Below are 24,277 nucleotides of genomic sequence, written 5' to 3'. Positions count from 1 at the left end.
AGACAATGAGCAAGCAGACACAGAGGATAATTTATCTGTAGTGCCCTCACATCAATCTGACTTGGCGGTGAGGGAGGGCCTGTCTGAGGGAGAAATTTCTGACACAGGAAAAGTTTCTCAGCAGGTAGAGCCTGATACCATAGCATTTAAATTTAAGCTAGAACACCTCCGCGCCCTACTTAAGGAGGTCCTAGCTACACTTGATGATTGTGATCCTTTGGTGATCCCAGAAAAATTGTGTAAAATGGACAAATTCTTAGAGGTCCCAGTACACACTGATGCGTTTCCGATACCTAAGAGGGTGGCGGATATCGTGACTAAGGAGTGGGAGAAGCCAGGTGTACCTTTTTGTTCCCCCTCCTATATTTAAGAAAATGTTCCCAATTGTTGACCCTAGAAGGGACGCGTGGCAGACGGTCCCCAAGGTAGAGGGGGCAGTTTCAACGCTAGCTAAGCGCACGACTTTACCAATAGAAGACAGTTGCGCTTTCAAAGACCCTATGGATAAAAAATTAGAAGGTTTACTTAAGAAAATTTTTGTTCAACAGGGTTTTCTTCTTCAAGCAATTTCTTGCATTATTCCTGTAACCACTGCAGCTGCTTTTTGGTTTGAGGAACTAGAAAACTCGCTACAGAAGGAGACTTCTTATGATGAAGTCATGGACAGAATTCACGCCCTGAAGTTGGCTAATTCTTTCATTACAGATGCCGCTTTCCAATAGCTAAATTGGCGGCGAAAAATTCTGTTTTTGCAATCGTGGCGTGCAGAGCGCTTTGGTTGAAATCTTGGTCGGCGGATGTGTCGTCCAAACCAAAATTGCTTAATATTCCTTTCAAGGGTAAGACCCTATTCGGGCCTGAGTTGAAAGAAATTATTTCAGATATCACTGGGGGAAAGGGCCATGCCCTTCCACAGGATAGACCTTTCAAAGCTAAAAATAAGTCTAATTTTCGTTCCTTTCGCAATTTCAGGAACGGACCGGCTTCTACCTCTACAGCCACTAGGCAAGAGGGTAACGCACCCCAGCCCAAACCAGAATGGAAGCCATTGCAAGGCTGGAACAAGGGTAAACAGGCCAAGAAGCCTGCTGCTGCTACCAAGACAGCATGAAGGGGTAGCCCCCGATCCGGGACCGGATCTAGTAGGGGGCAGACTTTCTCTCTTTGCTCAGGCTTGGGCAAGAGATGTTCCGGACCCCTGGGCACAAGAAATTGTCTCTCAGGGGTATCTTCTAGAGTTCAAAGACCTTCCCCCAAGGGGAAGGTTCCACATGTCTCGCTTATCTTTAGACCAGATAAAGAGACAGGCATTCTTACATTGCGTAGAAGACCTTTTAAAAATGGGAGTGATACACCCAGTTCCGACAGCAGAGCAAGGACTGGGTTTTTACTCAAACCTGTTTGTAGTTCCCAAAAAGGAAGGAACTTTCAGGCCAATTCTGGACTTAAAAATTCTAAACAAATTCCTCAGAGTTCCATCATTCAAAATGGAAACCATTCAGACAATTTTATCAATGATCCAGGAGGGTCAATATATGACTACCATGGACTTAAAGGATGCGTACCTGCATATTCCTATCCACAAAGATCACCATCAGTTCCTGAGGTTCGCCTTTCTGGACAAGCATTACCAGTTCGTGGCTCTTCCCTTCGGATTGGCCACTGCTCCCAGAATTTTCACAAAGGTGCTAGGGTCCCTTCTAGCGGTGCTAAGGCCAAGGGGCATTGCAGTAGCACCTTACCTAGACAACATTGTAATACAAGTGTCGTCCTTTCACAAAGCAAAGGCTCATACAGACATTGTCCTAGCCTTTCTAAGGTCTCACGGGTGGAAGGTGAACATAGAAAGAAGTTCTCTGTTCTCGTTCACAAGGGTTCCCTTCCTGGGAACAATAATAGACTCAGTAGAAATGAAGATCTTTCTGACAGAGGTCAGGAAGTTAAAACTTCTGAACACTTCAATCCATTCCTCAACCCTCCATAGCTCAGTGCATGGAGGTAATAGGACTCATGGTCGCAGCAATGGACGTGGTTCCATTTGCTCAAATTCATTTAAGACCATTGCAACTGTGCATGCTCAAACAGTGGAATGGGGATTATGCAGATTTGTCTCCCCAGATTCAAATGGACCAGAAAACCAGAGACTCACTCCTCTGGTGGTTGTCTCTGGATCACCTGTCTCAGGGAATGAGTTTCCGCAGACCGGAGTGGATCATTGTCACGACCGATGCCAGCCTCCTAGGCTGGGGCGCGGTCTGGGAGTCCCTGAAGGCTCAGAGTCTATGGTCTCGGGAAGAATCTCTTCTCCCGATAAACATTTTGGAATTGAGAGCGATATTCAATGCGCTCCAGGCATGGCCTCAACTAGCGGAGGCCAAATTCATCAGATTTCAGTAGGACAACATGACGACTGTTGCGTACATCAATCATCAGGGGGGAACAAAGAGTTCCCTGGCGATGAGGGAGGTATCCAAAATCATCAAATGGGCAGAGGATCACTCCTGCCATCTATCAGCAATTCACATCCCAGGAGTGGACAACTGGGAAGCGGATTATCTGAGTCGTCAGACTTTCCATCCGGGGTAGTGGGAACTTCACCCGGAGGTTTTTGCCCAGTTAACTCAACTATGGGGCATTCCAGATCTGGATCCGATGGCGTCACGTCAGAACTCCAAAGTTCCACGTTACGGGTCCAGGTCCAGGGATCCCAAGGCGACATTGGTAGATGCCTTAGATACCTAGTTTCTCTGCAACTGACTGCTTGGAGATTGAACGCTTGATTCTATCTAAGCGTGGGTTTTCGGAATCAGTTATAGATACCCTGATCCAGGCTAGAAAGCCTGTCACCAGGAAAATTTACCATAAGATATGGCGGAAATATCTTTGTTGGTGCGAATCCAAGGGTTACTCATGGAGTAAGATTAGGATTCCAAGGATTCTATCTTTTCTCCAAGAAGGATTGGAGAAAGGTTTGTCAGCTAGTTCCTTAAAAGGACAGTTATCTGCTCTGTCTGTTTTGTTACACAAGCGTCTGGCAGCAATGCCAGATGTTCAGGCGTTTGTACAGGCTTTAGTCAGAATCAAGCCTGTCTATAGACCTGCGGCTCCTCCATGGAGTCTAAATTTAGTTCTTTCAGTTCTTCAAGGGGTTCCGTTTGAACCTCTACATTCCATAGATATCAAGTTACTATCTTGGAAAGTTTTGTTTTTGGTAGCTATTTCTTCTGCTAGAAGAGTTTCTGAATTGTCTGCTTTGCAGTGTAATTCACCTTACCTGGTGTTCCATACAGATAAGGTCGTTTTACGTACCAAACCTGGTTTTCTTCCAAAAGTGGTTTCCAATAAGAATATTAACCAGGAAATAGTTGTTCCTTCTCTGTGTCCTAATCCAGTTTCTAACAAGGAACGTCTGTTGCACAATCTTGATGTGGTTCGTGCTTTAAAGTTCTATCTAAAAGCAACTAAAGACTTCAGACAAACATCATCCTTGTTTGTCGTCTATTCTGGCAAGAGGAGAGGTCAAAAGGCGACTGCGACCTCTCTGTCCTTCTGGCTGAAAAGCATCATCCGGCTGGCTTATGAGACTGCTGGAAGGCAGCCCCCTGAACGAATTACAGCTCACTCTACTAGAGCTGTGGCTTCCACATGGGCTTTCAAGAGTGAGGCTTCTGTTGAACAGATCTGTAAGGCAGCAACTTGGTCTTCACTGCATACATTTGCCAAATTTTACAAATTCGATACTTTTGCTTCTTCTGAGGCTATTTTTGGGAGAAAGGTTTTACAAGCAGTGGTGCCTTCCGTTTAGGTTACCTGACTTGTTCCCTCCCTTCATCCGTGTCCTAAAGCTTTGGTATTGGTTCCCACAAGTAAGGATGAAGCCATGGACCGGATACACCAATGTAGGAGAAAACAGAATTTATGTTTACCTGATAAATTTCTTTCTCCTACGGTGTATCCGGTCCACGGCCCACCCTGGCATTTTAGTCAGGTTTAAATTTATTTTTGTAAACTACAGTCACCACTGCACCCTATGGTTCTCCTTTTTCTCCTAACCGTCGGTCGAATGACTGGGGGGGCGGAGCCTGAGGGGAGCTATATGGACAGCTCTGCTGTGTGCTCTCTTTGCCACTTCCTGTAGGGATTGAGAATATCCCACAAGTAAGGATGAAGCCGTGGACCGGATACACAGTAGGAGAAAGAAATTTATCAGGTAAACATAAATTCTGTTTTTCTACCTTTTAATGTTTTTTTTGCAGGTATTGGTGTGGAGAGAAATCGAGCAAAATCTTTGTGTTTTTTTTTTGTTTAAGTGTAATATTGTAATTGTAGGTGACCCTAAAGCTAAAATTTGTACTCCTAAAATGATCTGAGGGACCTCGCAGTACTGACGAGACTCCTTAGATAATCTTGCCAGGACGGAGAGCTTTAGAGCATTGGTCCTTAGTATTGTAGTTTCTCTCCTTTGTGTTCTTCTGAACACTACTTTAACAATTGATCTTTTTTTTATTTTTTTATTTCCGAAGTAAGTTTACATTATGCAAACATCTATGACTTTAGATCTTGTACATTTTTCAGAGCCTGAAATAACAGTGTAATAACTGTTTTTTTTTTTTGCAGCAGCAGATGAATTAGACAGCTACATGTATCAGACAGTTGGACACCAAGCACTGGATCTATATGCTGAGGCCATGGATCTGCCTCTCTACCGTGCTACTCTTCAGGGCACCAGTTTAGAAACGGGCATAGCATATACCCCACAGGAGGGAGATGAGGTGGAAGACTTATATCGTCTGCTGAAGCTGGTGAAGGTATGCAGTAGGGAGACAACATATGAACTCTTGAGTATGGTTCTAGTTCTTCCCCATACACACAAACCGTAAAAGTACAGTGTCTCTCTCCATTTGTGCACATACATAATAAGTCACTGTCCACCAACGATCTCAGTGTTAGAAGAAACTTCTAAATATAAATAAAAGTCTGTGATGGTCATCAGAAGTTGTTGCAACAATGAACACCTCAAAAGAGAGAAAAGCGAAATATAGTGCAATACAGTTTCAAGTTCCGAAAAAGATGTACGTGTGTATTAAACATCGCTCTGTCAGTCACTGGTAGAGTGAGCACAAAACATACAAACTCCTGAACGCTTCATATTGGAGCAGGTAAGACAATCACATGATTCCCCTTCCCAGTGACAATCGGTAGATCCAATGTACCTTCAACTGTCATTTTTTTGCAAATATCCTTGAAAATATTTCATATATTTATATAAGAGAGTGACAGATCCACTGTAAAATAAACTTTATTGGGGATCTATTGCTCCTAAAGAACCCTCCCCAGTGAAACACCATGTTGTGTGCTTGTGATTTTCCAAGAGCACAGCCATTTGAAAGAGCAGTCAATTCTCTTTCAAAAGAGTGGTCTTTTGTCGGTCTGTGACTACTAAGGGAGCTGAGATTGAGGGGTTTGAGAAAACTCACCCCTTTTAGTGCTTACTACTTCCTTATTCTTCCCCTATTTTGATGTCACCACACACTACCATAAAGACTTGGGAATATTGTCTACTATACTAACGATTCTTGCCTGTAGTATGGGAAAGCACCGAAAGCATTAGATAAGCTGTGCTTCTTCATTTTGACAACAGGTGGTCCTTTACACACAGGCAAGGATACACATGATGACAAATGACCTCGCCATACACTTCAAAGACGTTAGTAGCTGTTCTAATCTATTTCCTTTTAAGCACAAATTAGTGACGATTGCAGTGTAATTCGCCTCTTAATATCATATTGTGGTTAGAGGAAGTGCCATTCTCAGTTTTTTATGCTTTTAAAAGGGACAGTTAAGTCCAAAATAAACTTTCATGATTCAAATAGGGCATGTAATTTTAAGCCACTTTCTAATTTACTTTTATCACCAATTTTGCTTTGTTCTTTTGGTATTCTTAGTTGAAAGCTAAACTTGGGAGGTTCATATGCTAATGTCTTTGACCTTGAAGGCTGTCTCTAAGTTGAATGTTTTACCACTAGAGGGCTTTAGTTCATGTGTTTCATATAGATAATATTGAGCTCACGCACGTGAAGTTACCTAGGAGTGAGCACTGAAATAAGGGGGCAGTTTGCAGAGGCTTAGATACAAGGTAATTACAGAGGTAAAAAGTATATTATTAAAACTCTGCTGGTTATGCAAAATTGGGGAATGGGTAATAAAGGGATTATCTATCTACTATCTACTATCTTTTTAAACAACAAAAATTCTGGTGCTGACTGTCCCTTTAAAGCTGAGCTTTCCAAACTTTTCATGTTGGTGACACTTTTTAGACCTACATTATTTTGCGACACAGTAATTCAGTTGTACAAGCAAACAGGAGGTTAAACTAGCTTGTTTGAGATACAGACACATACATAAATGCTATAATAATGAAATGTATTTACAAGTAATAGTAAGTATGTGCAAGAATTAAAAAAAAAAAGTTTAAAAACACCAATAGCTACTTACTATTTTAATGGGATGTATGAAGTTGATGGGATGAACACAGTTTCTGAATATTTGGTGGAATATTAGATAAAGACACTCACATTTCATCATCAAGCATTTTTAAGCTTCCAATTACTATCCATATATCAAGAGCAGGAGCAGCAATGCACTACTGGGAGCTAGCTGCAAAAAAAAAAACACTTTGACTTCAGCTCAGCATTTAAGCTGCCGCCCTCAGAGCTTTGTGAGTCCGACTGACTACTGCTCATGCTGCAAACACATTGCTGTCCCACTCACTGACTACACATGCAGTCACGAGCCGATTGAGGAAACTACACGTGCAGTCAGAAGCCAATGTGGCACCAAAGCCGTCAATGGGAATAGTTTCAGTTCCCATTGAGCTGCGCCAGTAGGTTAAGTCGATCTGTGACCCACTAGGTATCAATCACGTGTCAACCATGTGATATGCGTAGCAGGCAGGCGGAAAGTCGGAAACCAAAAAAAATGTAAAAAAAAAATTGTGCTGAAGCAGGGACACACCTACACACTGCTGCCGACACACTAATGTGTCACGACACACAGTTTGGAAAGCACTGCTTTAACCCTTTGAGTGCTAAGCACTTTCCCACCTGGGTGCTAAGATTTTCTTAAAGGGTTTTTTATTTTTAATATTTTTAAAAATATTTTTTTTTAACTTTTTTTTTAATTTCAGATCCCCAAGTCTTACACCGTTGGAAAGGTTAGGCGATTACCTTTTCAACGGTGGGTCTTGGGGGTCTGTAGCTGCTTAGATGCCTGAGATACAGGCTTCTAAGCAGCATGCCCCCTGCTCATATATTTGACATTGTTAATGTTAAATAAAGTTGCGCGGTGACGTCATCACGTTTATATATATATATATATGAAGAACTGGCAAAATTTTCCGCTCTCATTAACAGGTCGTATTGCACTCTTTAAAATGGTTCTTCTCCCTAAGATTCTTTTCCCTCTGCAAAATGTACCAGTCCTGCTGAAAACCAAGGATTGGAAGAGTCTATGTAGGGCCCTTCGGTATTTTATTTGGAAGTGCAAAAGACCTCGAATCTCGATCAACAGACTTTTTCTTCCTAAGAGGTTTGGTGGCATGGCTCTACCAGACCTCAGCAGCTATAGTATGGTCTTTTTGGCACGGATCGTGATAGATTGGATATTAAACAAGGACTATTTTACAAATAATACTCTTGAAATTAACATAGTACACCCCTATAACCCTATAGCCTTAATCCATTGTCCAATGCATTTAATCCCAAAAGAAGTGAAACATCTTAGTTCCGTATATACGGTAATTCAGGCTTGGAAAAAACTAGGTGGTAAATTAAGTATAGATCTTTCCATTCCGAAGTTTCAGGGATTATGTGGCAACCCGGAGTTCCAAAGAGGTACTCAATCTCAGGTTTTTCAGAAGTGGCATAATGCAGGCTTGATTTACCTCACACAATTCATAGATCAAGAGACCCAACTAATTAAGACTTTTGAGGGACTTAAGCAGGAATTCAAATTAAGCAATAAGGATTTTTTTGCCTACTTGCAGGCCAGACACTATCTTTCTTCACTCATTGATAAATATGGTTTGACTTGGTCCTGGGGGAAGCTAGACAGCTGGCCGATCCTTGCTAAGAGCAACCTATTCTCTATATCAACCTGGTACGAGTTGCTGGTCAGTCAAAAGGGTGAACTTAATTTACAATCTATATCACAAAAATGGAACCTTCTGGCTCAGGAGTTAGAAAGTGGGGCAGACCAAGTAGAAAAATCCATAGCCACAGTAACACAAACTACTTTATCTGCTAGTTGGAGAGAATCACACATAAAGCTATTATACAGGACTTATTATACTCCACTGAAAGGATTCAAATGGCATAATCCCAATTTTAACGTTTGTCCAAAATGTTCATATCCAGCGGCGGACTTAGTCCATATGATATGGTCCTGCCCCCGGTTAGCTCAGTTCTGGCGGAAGATAGAATTTTGGCTCATTAGGGTATTAAGGTTACCACCTCACTCTCTCTCCTTGGCAGAAATTGTCTTCTTTGTTGAACCCTCTTCCCCATACGAATTTAAGAAAATATTGAATATGACAATCCTGGCCGCAAGGAATTTAATCTTTAATAAATGGCGAGCCACAACAGTACCGAGTATATCAGAAGTTAAAAACTACATGAAAAAACAGTGTATTATTGAACAATTGGATACAACAGTAACATCTGAGAGGGAAATAACTGTTTTTTTTTCAGAAATGGGCTAGATTTATTAAAATTTTTCCCCCGGATGAAATAAATAATTTAATTTACCCCTTCAGACATTCTGAAATAGTTTTATTGGATAGGTGGTAGAGGAGGGGGAGGTTTCCCCCCCTCCTCCCCCCTTTTTCCTATCTTTCTCCTTCCCCCCCTTTTTTTTTTTCTTCTCTTCCCCCCCCCCCCCCCCCCCCCCCCCATCCGCCTAGTCGTGTTATCCTTTTTTTTTTTTTTTTTTGCACATTGTCTAAAAATGAGATTTTCCTTTCATATATATTTATTATTGTTGGACCAAACGACCATTTGTTTGTGTTAAGAGTTAAAACTTTAAAAATAGTTTCAACTATAAGTGTACTTTCAAAACTATTGATTTGCATTGTATGCTCATAAGATATCAATCATTTTTTATTTTTGTACATTGTTTAAGATGAGATTTTCTTTTTATGTATACCTATTGCTGTTGGACCCGACGTCTACCTGTTTATGTTGTTAATTTAACCAAAAATTGAATAAAAATCATAAATAAAAAAAAAAAAAAAAAAAAGCTACTTACTATTTTAATGGGATGTATGAAGTTGATGGGATGAACACAGTTTCTGAATATTTGGTGGAATATTAGATAAAGACACTCACATTTCATCATCAAGCATTTTTAAGCTTCCAATTACTATCCATATATCAAGAGCAGGAGCAGCAATGCACTACTGGGAGCTAGCTGCAAAAAAAAAACCACTTTGACTTCAGCTCAGCATTTAAGCTGCCGCCCTCAGAGCTTTGTGAGTCCGACTGACTACTGCTCATGCTGCAAACACATTGCTGTCCCACTCACTGACTACACATGCAGTCACGAGCCGATTGAGGAAACTACACGTGCAGTCAGAAGCCAATGTGGCACCAAAGCCGTCAATGGGAATAGTTTCAGTTCCCATTGAGCTGCGCCAGTAGGTTAAGTCGATCTGTGACCCACTAGGTATCAATCACGTGTCAACCATGTGATATGCGTAGCAGGCAGGCGGAAAGTCGGAAACCAAAAAAAATGTAAAAAAAAAATTGTGCTGAAGCAGGGACACACCTACACACTGCTGCCGACACACTAATGTATCACGACACACAGTTTGGAAAGCACTGCTTTAACCCTTTGAGTGCTAAGCACTTTCCCACCTGGGTGCTAAGATTTTCTTAAAGGGTTTTTTATTTTTAATATTTTTAAAAATATTTTTTTTAACTTTTTTTTTAAATTTCAGATCCCCAAGTCTTACACCGTTGGAAAGGTTAGGCGATTACCTTTTCAACGGTGGGTCTTGGGGGTCTGTAGCTGCTTAGATGCCTGAGATACAGGCTTCTAAGCAGCATGCCCCCTGCTCATATATTTGACATTGTTAATGTTAAATAAAGTTGCGCGGTGACGTCATCACGTTTATTGCGCGTGACGTCACCACGCAAAACGGGGTAGGAGCGGGTGGGAGCCCCCAGTTCTCCCTCAAGTTGGGAGAGTGCTAGTGACGGCTCTGAGCCGTCATTAGCACCAGAGTGGGAAACTCTGTGACGGCTCAGATCTGTCATTAGCACTCGAGGTTAAAGGGACGTAAGGATTCAATAACAAAAATGCTTTAAAGCATTATATTATTTTCTTTCTTTTTGCACTATTCCTTGTAAAGAACTCCCCACAAAGGGTTTTAAAACATAGTTTAAATCAGCTCTGGAGGTCACATGCCAGTTGTGATTGGTCTGTGTTCAGCTCAGGATCGGCAGTACTTTGCAGCTGCAGAATGGTCTTTACCTATGTGCTTAAAGGGACACTGAACCCAAATTTTTTCTTTCGTGAATCAGATAGAGCATGCAATTTTAAGCAAATTTCTAATTTACTTCTATTATCAAATTTTCTTCATTCTCTTGGTATCTTTATGTGAAAAGCAAGAATGTAAGTTTAGATGCCGGCCCATTTTTGGTGAAAACCTGGGTTGTTCTTGCTGATTGGTGGATAAATTCACCCACCAATAAACAAGTGCTGTCCATGGACTGAACCCAAAAAATAGTTTAGATGCCTTATTTTTCAAATAAAGATAGCAAGAGAACTAAGAAAAATTGATAATAGGAGTAAATTAGAAAGTTGCTTAAAATTGCATGCTCTTTCTGAATCACGAAAGAAAATTTTTCTTTTGTGATTCAGAGTGAGCATGACATTTTAAGCACCTTTCTAATTTACTCCTATTATCAAATTGTCTTCCTTCTCTTGGTATCTTTATTTGAAATGCAAGAATGTAAGTTTAGATGCCGGCCCATTTTTTGGTGAAAACCTTGGTTGTCTTTGCTGATTGGTGGATAAATTCATCCACCAATAAAAAAGTGCTGTCCAGAGTACTGAAACCAAAAAAAGCTTAGATGCCTTATTTTTCAAATAAAGATTGCAAGAGAACGAAGAAAAATTGATAATAGGAGTAAATTAGAAAGTTGCTTAAAATTGCATGCTCTTTCTGAATTACAAAAGAAAAATTTTGGGTTCAGTGTCCCTTTAACTGTATATTGCGTTTGTATGTACCTTTAGGTTTGATGGACACAGTTAAAGGGAAAGTAAAGTCCATAAAAATCTTTCATGATTTAAATAGGGCATGTAATTTTAAACAACTTTGCAATTTACTTTTATTACCAATTTTGCTTTGTTCTCTTGGTATTCTCAGTTGAAAGCTAAATCTAGGAGGTTCATGTGCTAATTTCTTAGACCTTGAAGACTGCCTCTAATCGGAAAGCATTTTGACAGTTTTTCACCACTAGAGGGCATTAGTTCATGTGTTTCATATAGATAACATTGAGCTCAGGCCCGTTAGGAGTCAGCACTGATTAGCTAAAAATGCATGTCTGTCAAAAGAACTGAAATAAGGGGGCAGTTTTCAGAGGGATAGATAAGAGGTAATCACAGAGCTAAAATGTGTATTATTATAACTGTGTTGGTTATGCAAAACTGGGGAATGGGTAATAAAGAGCTTATCTACCTTTTTAAACAATAAAAAATCTGGTTTTTACTGTCCCTTTAAGCTTCTCTGGAGGGAAAATAAATGCAATTTTTATGGGACAAAAACTGTGAGTTTAAAGTCCCTTAAGCATATTTTGTTAACCTCTTTCCTTATATTGTTCTGAACTCTCTACACATTTTTATTGTGATCTTCAGTGGACTCATATTATTACTGCATCCATCATGTTTCTCTATAGTGTATTGCATTATGTTGTAGTGGTTTCTGCATACTGACCATGCTATCTTTGCATGAACATAGCCGCTAAGCCAACCAGTGGCAGCAAATGTGCATAGCCACCAATCACTGGCAGTGTTCAGCGCAGGATCTGTAGCTGGCTTTAACTGTGTGTTTAACCCATTTTGGGGTATAGATAACCAAAAGTGCAATGACACAATGCTCTAATGCATTTTAGCATTTTCTTGCAACTTTTCAAAGAGCATAAACAAAGTTGTTCCAAAAAATAGTTTCTTCGCCAAAGACACTGCAGTGCCTGCTAGCCTCATAATTCTCATTCCCTTAGAATTACTTACATTGGCTGCGAAGCTAAGTCGTGAACCAGTCATGGGGGCAGGAATTTGAATCTGTAATTTATGAATCATTCACCAGAGCACGGCTCATTATATATGCAGCGTCGCCGCTAAAGCCGGCGACGCCAGATTTTACGCGATTTTGGTATTACATATAAGGCGTAGCATACAAGTTCCGCGCATATATTTCACCCTTCGGACGTATTTTTTTTTTAACCATAAACTAACATAGAACAGACGCGCAATTTGGTATCCAATATACAGCGTAAGGACTTACGCGCGCAGAATTCAGAGAATCTACTCCATTCTTATCTCGCCACAAATTGCAGGCGCAGGAACCCTTGCACTGACTAAAAAAGCAACGTAACTCCCTGGAAGCCTTAACAAACACATACATTTAAGCAGCATCTCAATGTTAAAGGGACAGTATACTATGATATTGTTTTTTTAAGGTTTATTTGTGTATTTGAAATAGTTTGAAGCCACAACATAATCAAATGGATTGAGCTTGTAGGTACTTTATCACATTGTGGATATATACTTGCTTATTTACTTTAAATTTCTTCTCAAAACAATCAACAATACTTGGAGGAGAGAACAATGGGAAATCATAATTGTATTACCTTCATCTCTTTATATATGGGTTTATATATGAATTTTGAATAGCGTAATTACGTGTTGCATTTCTATATGAAATTGCGGTTCATTTTTACGAGTGTTAGCCTAATTTGCATAAAACTACTCTATATTGACACTTTCCGTGGATAAAATACTGGCATAAGTTACTTGCGACGACTAAAATGTGTATTTGCGCACATTTCAGAAGATCGCCAGTCTGTCCTACTTACTCCACTTTAGCATCTAACAACGCAGTATATGTAATACCCCGATGTGCGAGGTGAAATTACGGGCGGGGTGGGTTCCCACGCTTGCGCCGAAACCTGCGCCGTATATTTGATCGCGCCCCACATATACAATCACATATGCAGCCTGTGCACAAGTAGATAATACAAATGGTGCTCTCTAAACCCTGGCAACTTGGCTTATTTTGTAAACTTTTTTTTTTTTTTAAGGAAACCTTTTCTTAAACTTTATGCATTACTGTTAAAGGGATATGAAACCCATTTTTTCACGATTCAGATAGAGCATGCCATTTTAAGCAACTTTCTAATTTTACTCCTATTTATTCATTTTTCTTCGTTCTTTTGATATCTTTATTGGAAAAAAAGCAGGAATGTAAAGCTTAGGAGCCGACCCATTTTTGGTTCAGTACCCTGGGTGCTTGCTAATTGGTGGTTACATTTAGACACCAATCAGCAAGCGCTACCCAGGAGCTGAACTAAAAAGGGTCCAGCTCCTAAACTTACATTGCTGTTTTTCAAATAAAGATACTAAGTGAACGAATAAAAATTTATAATAGGAATAACCCCTTAACGACCAACGACGTATGGGGTACGTCCTGCAAAAAAATGCAGTTAATGACCAAGGACGTACCCCATACGTCGTTGGTCTTTGAAAGCAGTGGAAGCGATCCTGATAGCTTCCAGCTGCTTTCATGTTATTGCAGTGATGCCTCAATATTGAGGCATCCTGCAATAACTGTTTTTAGCCATCCGATGCAGAGAGAGCCACTCTGTGGCCCTCTCTGCATCGGCTATCGATGGCCGTTATCGTTGGTGGGTGGGAGCTCATCCAGGGAGGCGGGTGGGCAGTAATTGGTGGAGGAGGGGGGAGGGATCTAGTGCGGGTGCGTGCGCGTGCACGAGAGCTGAGCATGCGCGTGCACGTTAGGTCTATGAAAACAGCATCAATATGCTGTAGATCTGGAGGGTGGGAGAGAGGACTGGGGAGGGTGGGATTTTAAAATCAAGGCATCTGGGAGAGGGTGGGGGGTTGGATGTTGAGGGGGGGCAGCTACACTACAGAAATAAATAAAATATTTAATAAAATAAAAAATAAAAATTACATTATTATTTTTCAAACTGGGTACTGGCAGCTGGTGCCCAATAAAGGCAGAGGGGGGGTTAAAGAGCTGTTTGGGGGGGGGGGATCAGGGAGGTTGGGGGCTAAGGGGGGTCCTACACAGCAGAATAATTATTTAAAAAAAAAAACTAAAACCCCCCAAAAAACTTTTATTTTAGTACTGGCAGACTTCCTGCCAGTACTTAAGATGGCGGGGACAATTGTGGGGTGGGGGAGGGAAGGGAGCTGTTTGGGAGGGATCAGGGGGTGGGATGTGTCAGGTGGGAGGCTGATCTCTACACTAAAGCTAAAATTAACCCTGCAAGCTCCCTACAAGCTACCTAATTAACTCCTTCACTGCTAGACATAATATACGTGTGATGCGCAGCGGCATTTAGCGACCTTCTAACTACCAAAAAGCAACGCCAAAGCCATATATGTCTGCTATTTCTGAACAAAGGGGATCCCAGAGAAGCATTTACAACAATTTGTGCCATAATTGCACAAGCTGTTTGTAAATAATTTCAGGGAGAAACCTAAAATTGTGAAAAATTTAACGTTTTTTTTAATTTGATCGCATTTGGCGGTGAAATGGTGGCATGAAATATACCAAAATGGGCCTATATCAATACTTGGGGTTGTTTACTACACTACACTAAAGCTAAAATTAACCCTGCAAGCTCCCTACATGCTCCCTAATTAACCCCTTCACTGCTGCGCATAATACACGTGTGGTGCGCAGTGGCATTTAGCGGCCTTCTAATTACCAAAAAGCAACATAAAAGCCATATATGTCTGCTATTTCTGAACAAAGGGGATCCCAGAGAAGCATTTAAAACCATTTGTGCAATAATTGCACAAGCTGTTTGTAAATAATTTCAGTGAGAAACCTAAAGTTTGTGAAAAGATTTGTGAAAAAGTGAACATTTTTTTTTATTTGATCGCATTTGGCGGTGAAATGGTGACATGAAACATACCAAAATGGGCCTAGATCAATACTTTGGGATGTCTTCTAAAAATATATATATATATACATGTTAAAGGATATTCAGGGATTCCTGACAGATATCAGTGTCCCAATGTAACTAGCGCTAATTTTGAAAAAAAGTGGTTTGGAAATAGCAAAGTGCTACTTTTATTTAGTGCCCTATAACTTGCAAAAAAAGCAAAGAACATGTAAACATTGGGTATTTCTAAACTCAGGACAAAATTTAGAAACTATTTAGCATGGGTGTTTTTTTGTGGTTGTAGATGTGCAACAGATTTTGGGGGTCAAAGTTTGAAAAAATTGTTTTTTTTCCATTTTTTCCTCATATTTTATATTTTTTTTAATAGTAAATTATAAGATATGATGAAAATAATGGTATCTTTAGAAAGTCCATTTAATGGCGAGAAAAACGGTATATAATATGTGTGGGTACAGTAAATGAGTAAGAGGAAAATTACAGCTAAATACAAACACCGCAGAAATGTAAAAATAGCCTTGGTCCCAAACGGTCAACAAATGGAAAAGTGCTCTGGTCACTAAGGGGATAAATTAGAAAGTTGCTTAAAATTGCATGCTCATCCGAATCATGAAAGAAAAAAAAATGGGTTTCATATCCCTTTTAATCTTCCCATTTTATGATTGTGTAGCTATGTTTCTTCTCTGGTAATGATAGGTATAAAGGGTTTTTTATTTAGTCTGTTCTAGGAAATTGATTTACAAATTACTACTCGTAGATGATGGTTATTTTATGTGTACGATTCATGTATTGAAGGAAAAAGTGTTTAGTGCCAGACCACGATATTACAACAATGTAAAGCATTCTTTAATATGTTAAAACATATGTATCACCAATCTGAATGTAAACCTGCATTTGTGTGGTATGTATATATGATGCCCTCAGGGGATGTGTTATTCAAACTTCTTGCTCTATATGTTGCTATCTTTATTTGAAAAAGCAGGAATGTAAGGTTAGGAGCCGGCCTATTTTTAGTTCAGCACCTGGGGGCAGAACTTTTTTTTTCACTTTTGACAATGAGATTTTTTTAAAATTATTATTATTATTATTGAAAATTTTTCTGCTGGTCAGGTGAAATGAAATTTTAAATTGGGCAGTTGCACTAAAGCTCAAGCTAAATTGCAACCTGTTTATTAACTGGAGAATAAAGAAGTTTTTAAACTTTAGTAATGTATTGCAACAGTTGAACATTGCATTGCAAATTAACTGCAGAGAAAAAAGAAATGTTGCTACTTTTTAAAATTGCTTTTGAATAAATTTGTTTCCTTTGCTCTTCTGTAAACATCACCAATTATAAGGTAAAAATGTAGTAATAAAAAGGTGAATTGCTCACAAGAACATCTTACATTCAGGAGTCACAGCTTTACAGACTGGAAAATACATTGAAAAATACCTGAGAGCCAGTCATCAGTCAGTGGGCTGCAGCGTCGCTCCATATTCGACTGTTCTCTTCAAACAATGCTTCACTCTGGCTGCACTGTGTAAGGAAAACGTCCATAGTATAGCCAGAGCACAGCGCTGTTTGAATAGAACATTATGTGAAACAGCCCTGCAAGGCAAAAGCACTAACATATCCTGCATGTGTCCTGTTCCTTTTATAGACATGCTGCATTTTCTGCAATGACATCTCAGACTCTGCCTTAGGGATTTTGAGTACCAGATTTACAGTTTTGCTTGATTTTGAATAGGGCTGTAAGTAACTGTTCAAAATGTTCACTTGTGATCCTATTTTTGTGCTTAGTCTTTATAATTAATCAGGGATCACAGATCAGATGCATACCTCCAGCATCCCCTTTAAAGGGATATTTGAACTGTTACATCCAATAAAATGTTTCATTATGCATATTGAAAATTATCATTTCCACCAGCAATCCTTGTAAAAAGTTGTTTTGGGCATCTTCTTAAAGGGACACTGAACCCAATTTTTTTTTTGTGATTCAGATACAGCATCTACTCCTATTATCAATTTTTCTTCGTTCTCTTGCTATCTTTATTTAAAAAGAATGCATCTAAGCGTTTTTTTTTTTTTTTTATTCAGTACTCTGGACAGCACTTTTTTTATTGGGGGATGAATTTATCCACCAATCAGCAAGAACAACCCAGGTTGTTCACCAAAAATGGGCCGGCATCTAAACTTACATTCTTGCATTTCAAATAAATATACCAAGAGAATGAAGAAAATGTGATAATAGGAGTAAATTAGAAAGTTGCTTAAAAACATAATTTATGCTTACCTGATAAATTTATTTCTCTTGTAGTGTATCCAGTCCACGGATCATCCATTACTTATGGGATATATTCTCCTTCCCAACAGGAAGCTGCAAGAGTCCACCCACAGCAAAGCTGCTATATAGCTCCTCCCCTAACTGCCATTACCAGTCATTCGACCGAAAACATGCAGAGAAAGGAAAACCATAGGGTGCAGTGGTGACTGTAGTTTAATGGAAAAATTACCTGCCTTAAAGTGACAGGGCGGGCCGTGGACTGGATACACTACAAGAGAAATAAATTTATCAGGTAAGCATAAATTATGTTTTCTCTTGTTAAGTGTATCCAGTCCACGGATCATCCATTACTTATGGGATACCAATACCAAAGCTAAAGTACACGGATGATGGGAGGGACAAGGCAGGTACTTAAACGGAAGTTACCACTGCCTGTAAAAAAACCCTTTCTCCCAAAAATAGCCTCCGAAGAAGCAAGGTATCAAATTTGTTAAATTTGAAAAAGTATGAAACGCAGACCAAGACTCCATCTTGTAATCTGTTCAACAGAAGCCACATTTAAAAAAAGGCCCAAGTGAAAACCACAGCTCTAGTAGAATGAGCTGTAATCCCTTCAGGAGGCTGCTGTCCAGCAGTCTCATAAGCTAAATGAATTATGCTTTTTAACCAAAAAGACAGAGAGGTTGCTGAAGTCCTTTGACCTCTCCTCTGTCCAGAATAGACAACAAACAAGGTGAATGTTTGATGAAAATCTGTAGTAGCTTGTAAGTAAAACTTTAAAACACGAACCACGTCCAAATTGTGTAATAGACGTTCCTTCTTTGAAGAAGGATTAGGATACAAGAATGGAACAACAATCTCTTGAGTGATATTCTTGTTAGATACCACCTTAGGTAAAAACCCAGGTTGGTACACAGGACTACCTTATCCGTACGGAGAAACAGATAAGGAGAATCACATTGCAACGCAGATAACTCGGAGACTCTATGAGCCGAGGAAATAGCTACCAAAAAGGAACTTTCCAAGATAGAAGTTTGATATCTATGGAATGAAAAGGTTCAAATGGAACTCCTTGAAGAACCTTAAGAACCAGCTTTAAGCTCCATGGCGGAGCAACATTTTTAACCACAGGCTTGGTTCTAACCAAAGCCTGACCAAATGCCTGAACGTCTAGAATACCTGCCAGACGCTTGTGCAAAAGAATAGACAGAGTAGAAATTTGTCCTTTTAAAGAACTAGCTGACAACCCTTTTCTCAAAATCATCTTGGAGAAAAGATAATATCCTGGGAATCCAGACTTTACTCCATGAGTAACCCTTGAATTCATAACAATAAGATATTTACACCATATCTTATGTTAAATTTTCCTAGAGACAGGCTTTTATGCCTGTATTAAGGTATCAATTACTGACTCGGAGAAGCCATGCTTTGATAACATCAAGCGTTCTGTCTCCAGGCAGTCCATCTCAGATTAGTTATATTTAGATGGTTGAAAAGACCCTGAGGTAGAGGGTCCTGTCTCAGAAGCAGAGACCGTGGTGGAAAGGATGACATGTCCACCAGATCTGCATACCAGGTCCTGCGTGGCCACGCAGGCGCTGTCAAAAGCACCAAAGCACTCTCCTGCTTGATCTTGTGCAAACCCCTCCGGAGGGAATTCCCACTCCCCCGGATGAAAAGTCTGACGACTTAGAAAATCTGCCTCCCAGTTCTCAACACCTGGGATAGGGATAGCTTTTAGACAAGAGTGAGTCTCTGTCCAGTGAATTATTTTAAGACTTCTAACATTGCTAGGGAACTTCTGTTCCCCCTTGATGGTTGATGTAAGCCACAGTCGTGATATTGTCCGACTGAAATATGATGTACCTCAGAGTTGCTAACTGAGGCCAAGTCTGAAGAGCATGGAATATCGCTCCCAGTTCCAGAATATTCATTAGAAGGAGGGTCTCCTCCTGAGTCCACTATCCCTGAGCCTTCAGGGAGTTCCAGACTGTATCCCAACCTAAAAGGCTGGCATCTGTTGTAACAATTGTCCCATCTGACCTGCGGAAGGTCATACCCTTGGACAGATGGACCCGAGATAGTCACCAGAGAAGAGAATCTCTGGTTTCTTGGTCCGGATTTAACAGGAGAACAAATCTGTGTAATCCCCGTTCCTCTGGCTGAGCATGCATAGTTGCAGTGGTCTGAAATGTAGGCGTGCAAACGGTACTATGTCCCTTGCCGCTACCATTAAGCCGATTACATTCATGTACTGAGCCACCAAAGGGCGCGGATGGAATGAAGAACACGGCAGAAATTTAGAAACTTTGACAACCTGGACTCCGTCAGGTAAATTTTAATTTCTACAAAATCTATCAGAATCCCTAGGAGGGAAACCCTTGATATTGGGGATAGAGAACTCTTTCCTTGTTCACTTTCCACCCATGCGATCTCAGAAATGCCAGTACTACGTCCGTATGAGACTTGGCAACTTGGATGTTTGACGCCTGTATCAGGATGTCGTCTAAATAAGGGGCCACTTCTATGCCCCGCGGCCTAAGGACCGCCAAAGTGACCCCAGAACCTCCATAAAGATTCTAGGGGCTGTAGTTAACCCAAAGGAAAGAGCTACAAACTGGTAATGCCTGTCTAGAAAGGCAAACCTGAAAAACCGATGGTGATCTTTATGCATCGTAATGTGAGGATAAGCATCCTTCAAATCCATTGTAGTCCTCTATTGACTCTCCTGGATCATAGTTAAGATGGTACGAATAGTTTCCATCTTAAATGATAGAATTCTAAAGAATTTGTTTAAGATCTTTTAGATCCAAAATAGGTCTGAAGGTTTCCTTTCCTTGCGAACCACAAACCGATTTGAGGAAAACTGTGTCCCTGTTCCTCTATTGGAACTGAATGGGTCACGTACACAATGCAAGAATGTCTCTTTCTTTATCTGGTTTGCAAATAAATGTGAAAGGCAAAAACTCCCCTTTTTTGGGGGGGAAAGCTTTGAAATCCAGAAGATATCTCTGGGGTATAATTTCCAATGCCCAGGGATCCTGGGCATCTCTTGCCCACGCCTGGGCGAAGAATGAAGTCTGCCCCCTATAGGATCCGTTACCAGATAGGGGTCCGTTCCTCATGCTGTTTTAGAGGCAGCAGCAGGCTCCTTGACCTGCTTATCTTTGTTCCAGGTCCGGTTGTCTCCAGACCGCCTTGGACTGAGCAAAAGTTCCCTCTTATTTTGCCTTAGAGGAAGTTGATGCCACACCTGCCTTGAATTTTCGAAAGGCACGAAAATTAGGCCTTTTTTGTCCCTTGATTTGGACCTGTCCTGAGGAAGGGCATGATCTTTTCCTCCAGTGATATAAGTAATAATCTCCTTCAAACTAGGCCTGAATAGGGTCTGCCCCTTGAAGGGAAGTTAAGTAGCTTATTTATTAAAGTCACGACAGCTGACCATGATATAAGCCATAGCGCTTTGCGCGCCAGTATAGTAAAAAACAGAATTCTTAGCCGTTAGTCTAGTCAAAGGAACAAAGGCATCAGAAAACAAAGGAATTGGCTAGCTTAAGTGCTCTAAGCTTGTCAAATATATTCATCCAATGGAGCCTGTAAAGCCTCATCAAGAGACTCAAACCAGAACGCCGCAGCAGCAGTGACAGGAGCAATGCGTGCAAGGGGCTGCAGGATTAAACCTTGTTGAATAAACATTTTTTATCCATTGGATCTAAAAAAGCACAACAGTCCTCGCCAGAGGTAGTGGTACGCTTAGCTAGAGTAGAAACTCTTCTCTCCACCTTAGGAACTGTCTGCCATAAGTCCCGTGTGGTGGCAACTATTAGAAAACATTCTTCTAAAAAATAGGAGGGGAAGAGAACGGCACACCTGGTCTATCCCATTCCTTATGAAATTTTAGTAAACCTCTTTAGGTATTGGAAAAACATAAGTACACACCGGCACTGCATATTATTTATCCAGTCTACACAATTTCTCTGGCACTGCGATTGTACACATTCATTCAGAGCAGCTAAAGCCTCCCTGAGCAACAAGTGGAGGTTCTCAAGCATAAATTTTAAATGTAGAAATATCAGAATCAGGTTAAATCATCTTCCCTGAGTCACAAATATCACCCACAGACTAAGCATATTGTGAGGTAGTATCAGACATGGTTCTTAAAGCGTCTGTATGCTCTGTATCTACCCCCAGAGCTGTTTTGCTTTCCTTTAATTTCAGGTAGTCTGACTAATACTGCTGCCAGTGTATTATACACAACCTTTGCCATGTCTTGTAAAATAAACGCTATGGGCGCCATTGATATACTTGGCGCCATTTGAGCGTGAGTCCCTGGAGCGGGAGTCAAAGGGTCTGACACGTGGGGAGAGTTAGTCGGCATAACTTCCCCCTCGACAGAATCCTCTGGTAAAATAAACGCTATGGGTGCCCTTGATGTACTTGGCGCCATTTGAGCGTGAGTCCCTAAAGCGGGAGTCAAAGGGTCTGACACGTGGGGAGAGTTAGTCGGCATAACTTCCCCCTCGACAGAATCCTCTGGTGATAATGTTTTTAAATACAAAAAATGATCTTTATTGTTTAACATGAAATCAGTACATCTGGTACACATTCTAAAATGGGGTTCCACCATGGCTTTAAACATAATAAACACAGAGCCTCCTCTATGTTAGACATGTTAGAACTAATAAAGAGACTAGTAAGCTTGGAAAACACTTTAAATCAAGTTAACAAGCAAATATAACAAACGTTACTGTGCCTTTAAGAGAAACAAATTTTGTCAAAATTTGAAAAACAGTGAAAAAAGGCAGTAAATCAAACGAAATTTTTACAGTACATGTAATAAGTTAACAGAGCATTGCACCCACTTGCAAATGGATGATTAACCCCTTAATGCAAAAAACAGATAAAAAAAAAAAAAAGACATTTTTTTTAAACAGACACAACAAAACTGCCACAGCTGAGCTGTGGATTACCTTCCCTATAACTGTTTCTATGCAAAATTTAAGCCAGCCATGTGGAAAAATTAGGCCCCAATAAGTTTTATCACCAAACATATGTTAAAAAACGATTAAACATGCCAGCAAACGTTTTAAAACACATTCTTATAAGAGTATGTATGTCTATTAATAACCCTGATCCAGTCGCTATCACTGCATTTAAGGCTTTACTTACATTACTTCGGTATCAGCAGTATTTTCTTAGTCAATTCCATTCCTTAGAAAAATATATTACTGCACATACCTTAGCATATATCTCTATCAATCAGCCTGGTACCAGTCGCTTTCACTGCATTTAAAGGCTGTACTTACATTACTTCGGTATCAGCAGTATTTTCTTAGTCAATTCCATTCCTTAGAAAAATATTTTACTGCACATACCTTATTTGCAGGAAAACCTGCACGCCATTCCCCCTCTGAAGTACCTTACTCCTCAGAATGTGTGAGAACAGCAACTGGATCTTAGTTACGTCTGCTAAGATCATAGAAAAAACGCAGGCAGATTCTTCTTCCAAATACTGCCTGAGATAAACAGCACACTCCGGTGCCATTTAAAAATAACAAACTTTTGATTGAAGAAATAAACTAAGTATAAAAAACCACAGACTCTCACGACCTCCTATCTATGTTGAGACTTGCAAGAGAATGACTGGTAATGGCAGTTAGGGGAGGAGCTATATAGCAGCTTTGCTGTGGGTGGACTCTTGCAGCTTCCTGTTGGGAAGGAGAATATATCCCATAAGTAATGGATGATCCGTGGACTGGATACACTTAACAAGAGAAATTGCATGCTCTATCTGAATCACAAAAGAAAAAATGTGGGTTCAGTGTCCGTTTAACTTCTTAAAAGTATCCAGCAACCCCTTTAAGCAGGGACTTTTTTAAGAATATAAGACCACAGTGCAGGACATGTCCAGGAAACGCCCTAGCAACATGTTTAGAAGATGTGAGCATAGACTGATGCATGTTCTTATCAGTTAGCCTAGAGCAGGGGTGGGCAGACTTTTGTAAGGCAAGGGCTACCTCTAATTTTATTCCAAGTGACGTGGTCACCTAACTAAAAAAAAAAAAACACACCAGTCGCTGGCTGTAAATTGTATTTTTGCCACAAATGATCCAGCTTAAAAAATCAGCCGTGCTCTTTAATAATAAATACAGCCACGCTCTTTACTTACTGCGAGAGCTCTCTCGTTACGTCACACTGGGACCTTCAAGCAACCTTATCTGTGTACCACGCCTGCGTATGAATAAGTAGTCTCACAATCAAGGCGCCTCTGGTCTAGGGCTAGCCGAGTAGTCAAGCCTGGAACACATGGGAAACCCACATCTCAGGTATGACAATGAACTATTCTCAGCCAATCATAGACAGACTCATTCTACAAAGATTGATTAAGTGCCAGGTCGTGTTTGCTGATCTACATCCGTCCGCTACTAGTTGAAGACTACTGCAAATAGTTGGCACAGTGACAGCGGCAGGACCTGCAGGCTCTGTACTGCTTACACAGCAACCAGAGACTGGTAAAGCAGCAACAGCACTGATCTGCACAATCTGGTGGTGACAAATTTATGGGGCAGAAAGCTGTAGAAACTAGCACAAAGTATAGCTAATATTAGTGTGTCAGAAAGTATCAGAGAGCAGCATCAAAGCCTGGTACAGAGTAAGTAAAAGAACCTGAGGAAAGTAACAGACCCTGGGGAAAAAACACCCCCAGACCATTCACCCAGCAGTGCCTGGTGACAAGTAACGGAGGGCAGAACTAGAAAGTAGCAGCAGAATATGAAACGGAGCAGGACCTGGAATTGC

At 40.4% G+C, this 24,277-nt stretch overlaps 1 protein-coding gene across 2 annotated transcripts in view; it reads left to right on the top strand.

Annotated features, from left to right (window-relative positions):
* Nucleotides 1-24,277, top strand: part of DPH6 (diphthamine biosynthesis 6) — a 188,837-nt gene that overhangs the window by 18,932 nt on the left and 145,628 nt on the right. The window contains exon 3 of one of the 2 annotated variants that reach the window (XM_053697948.1): nucleotides 4,621-4,808. In XM_053697948.1, the coding sequence (XP_053553923.1) occupies nucleotides 4,621-4,808 (188 nt within the window). Of the gene's footprint in view, nucleotides 1-4,614; nucleotides 4,809-24,277 lie in introns of both variants that reach the window. The other variant, XM_053697947.1, reaches the window with a different exon arrangement.

Source organism: Bombina bombina, chromosome 1, assembly GCF_027579735.1.
Source record: "Bombina bombina isolate aBomBom1 chromosome 1, aBomBom1.pri, whole genome shotgun sequence".
Lineage (NCBI taxonomy): Eukaryota > Metazoa > Chordata > Amphibia > Anura > Bombinatoridae > Bombina > Bombina bombina.
The sequence above is the reverse complement of the archived record's forward strand: the minus strand, read 5'-3'. Positions and strand labels throughout refer to the sequence as shown.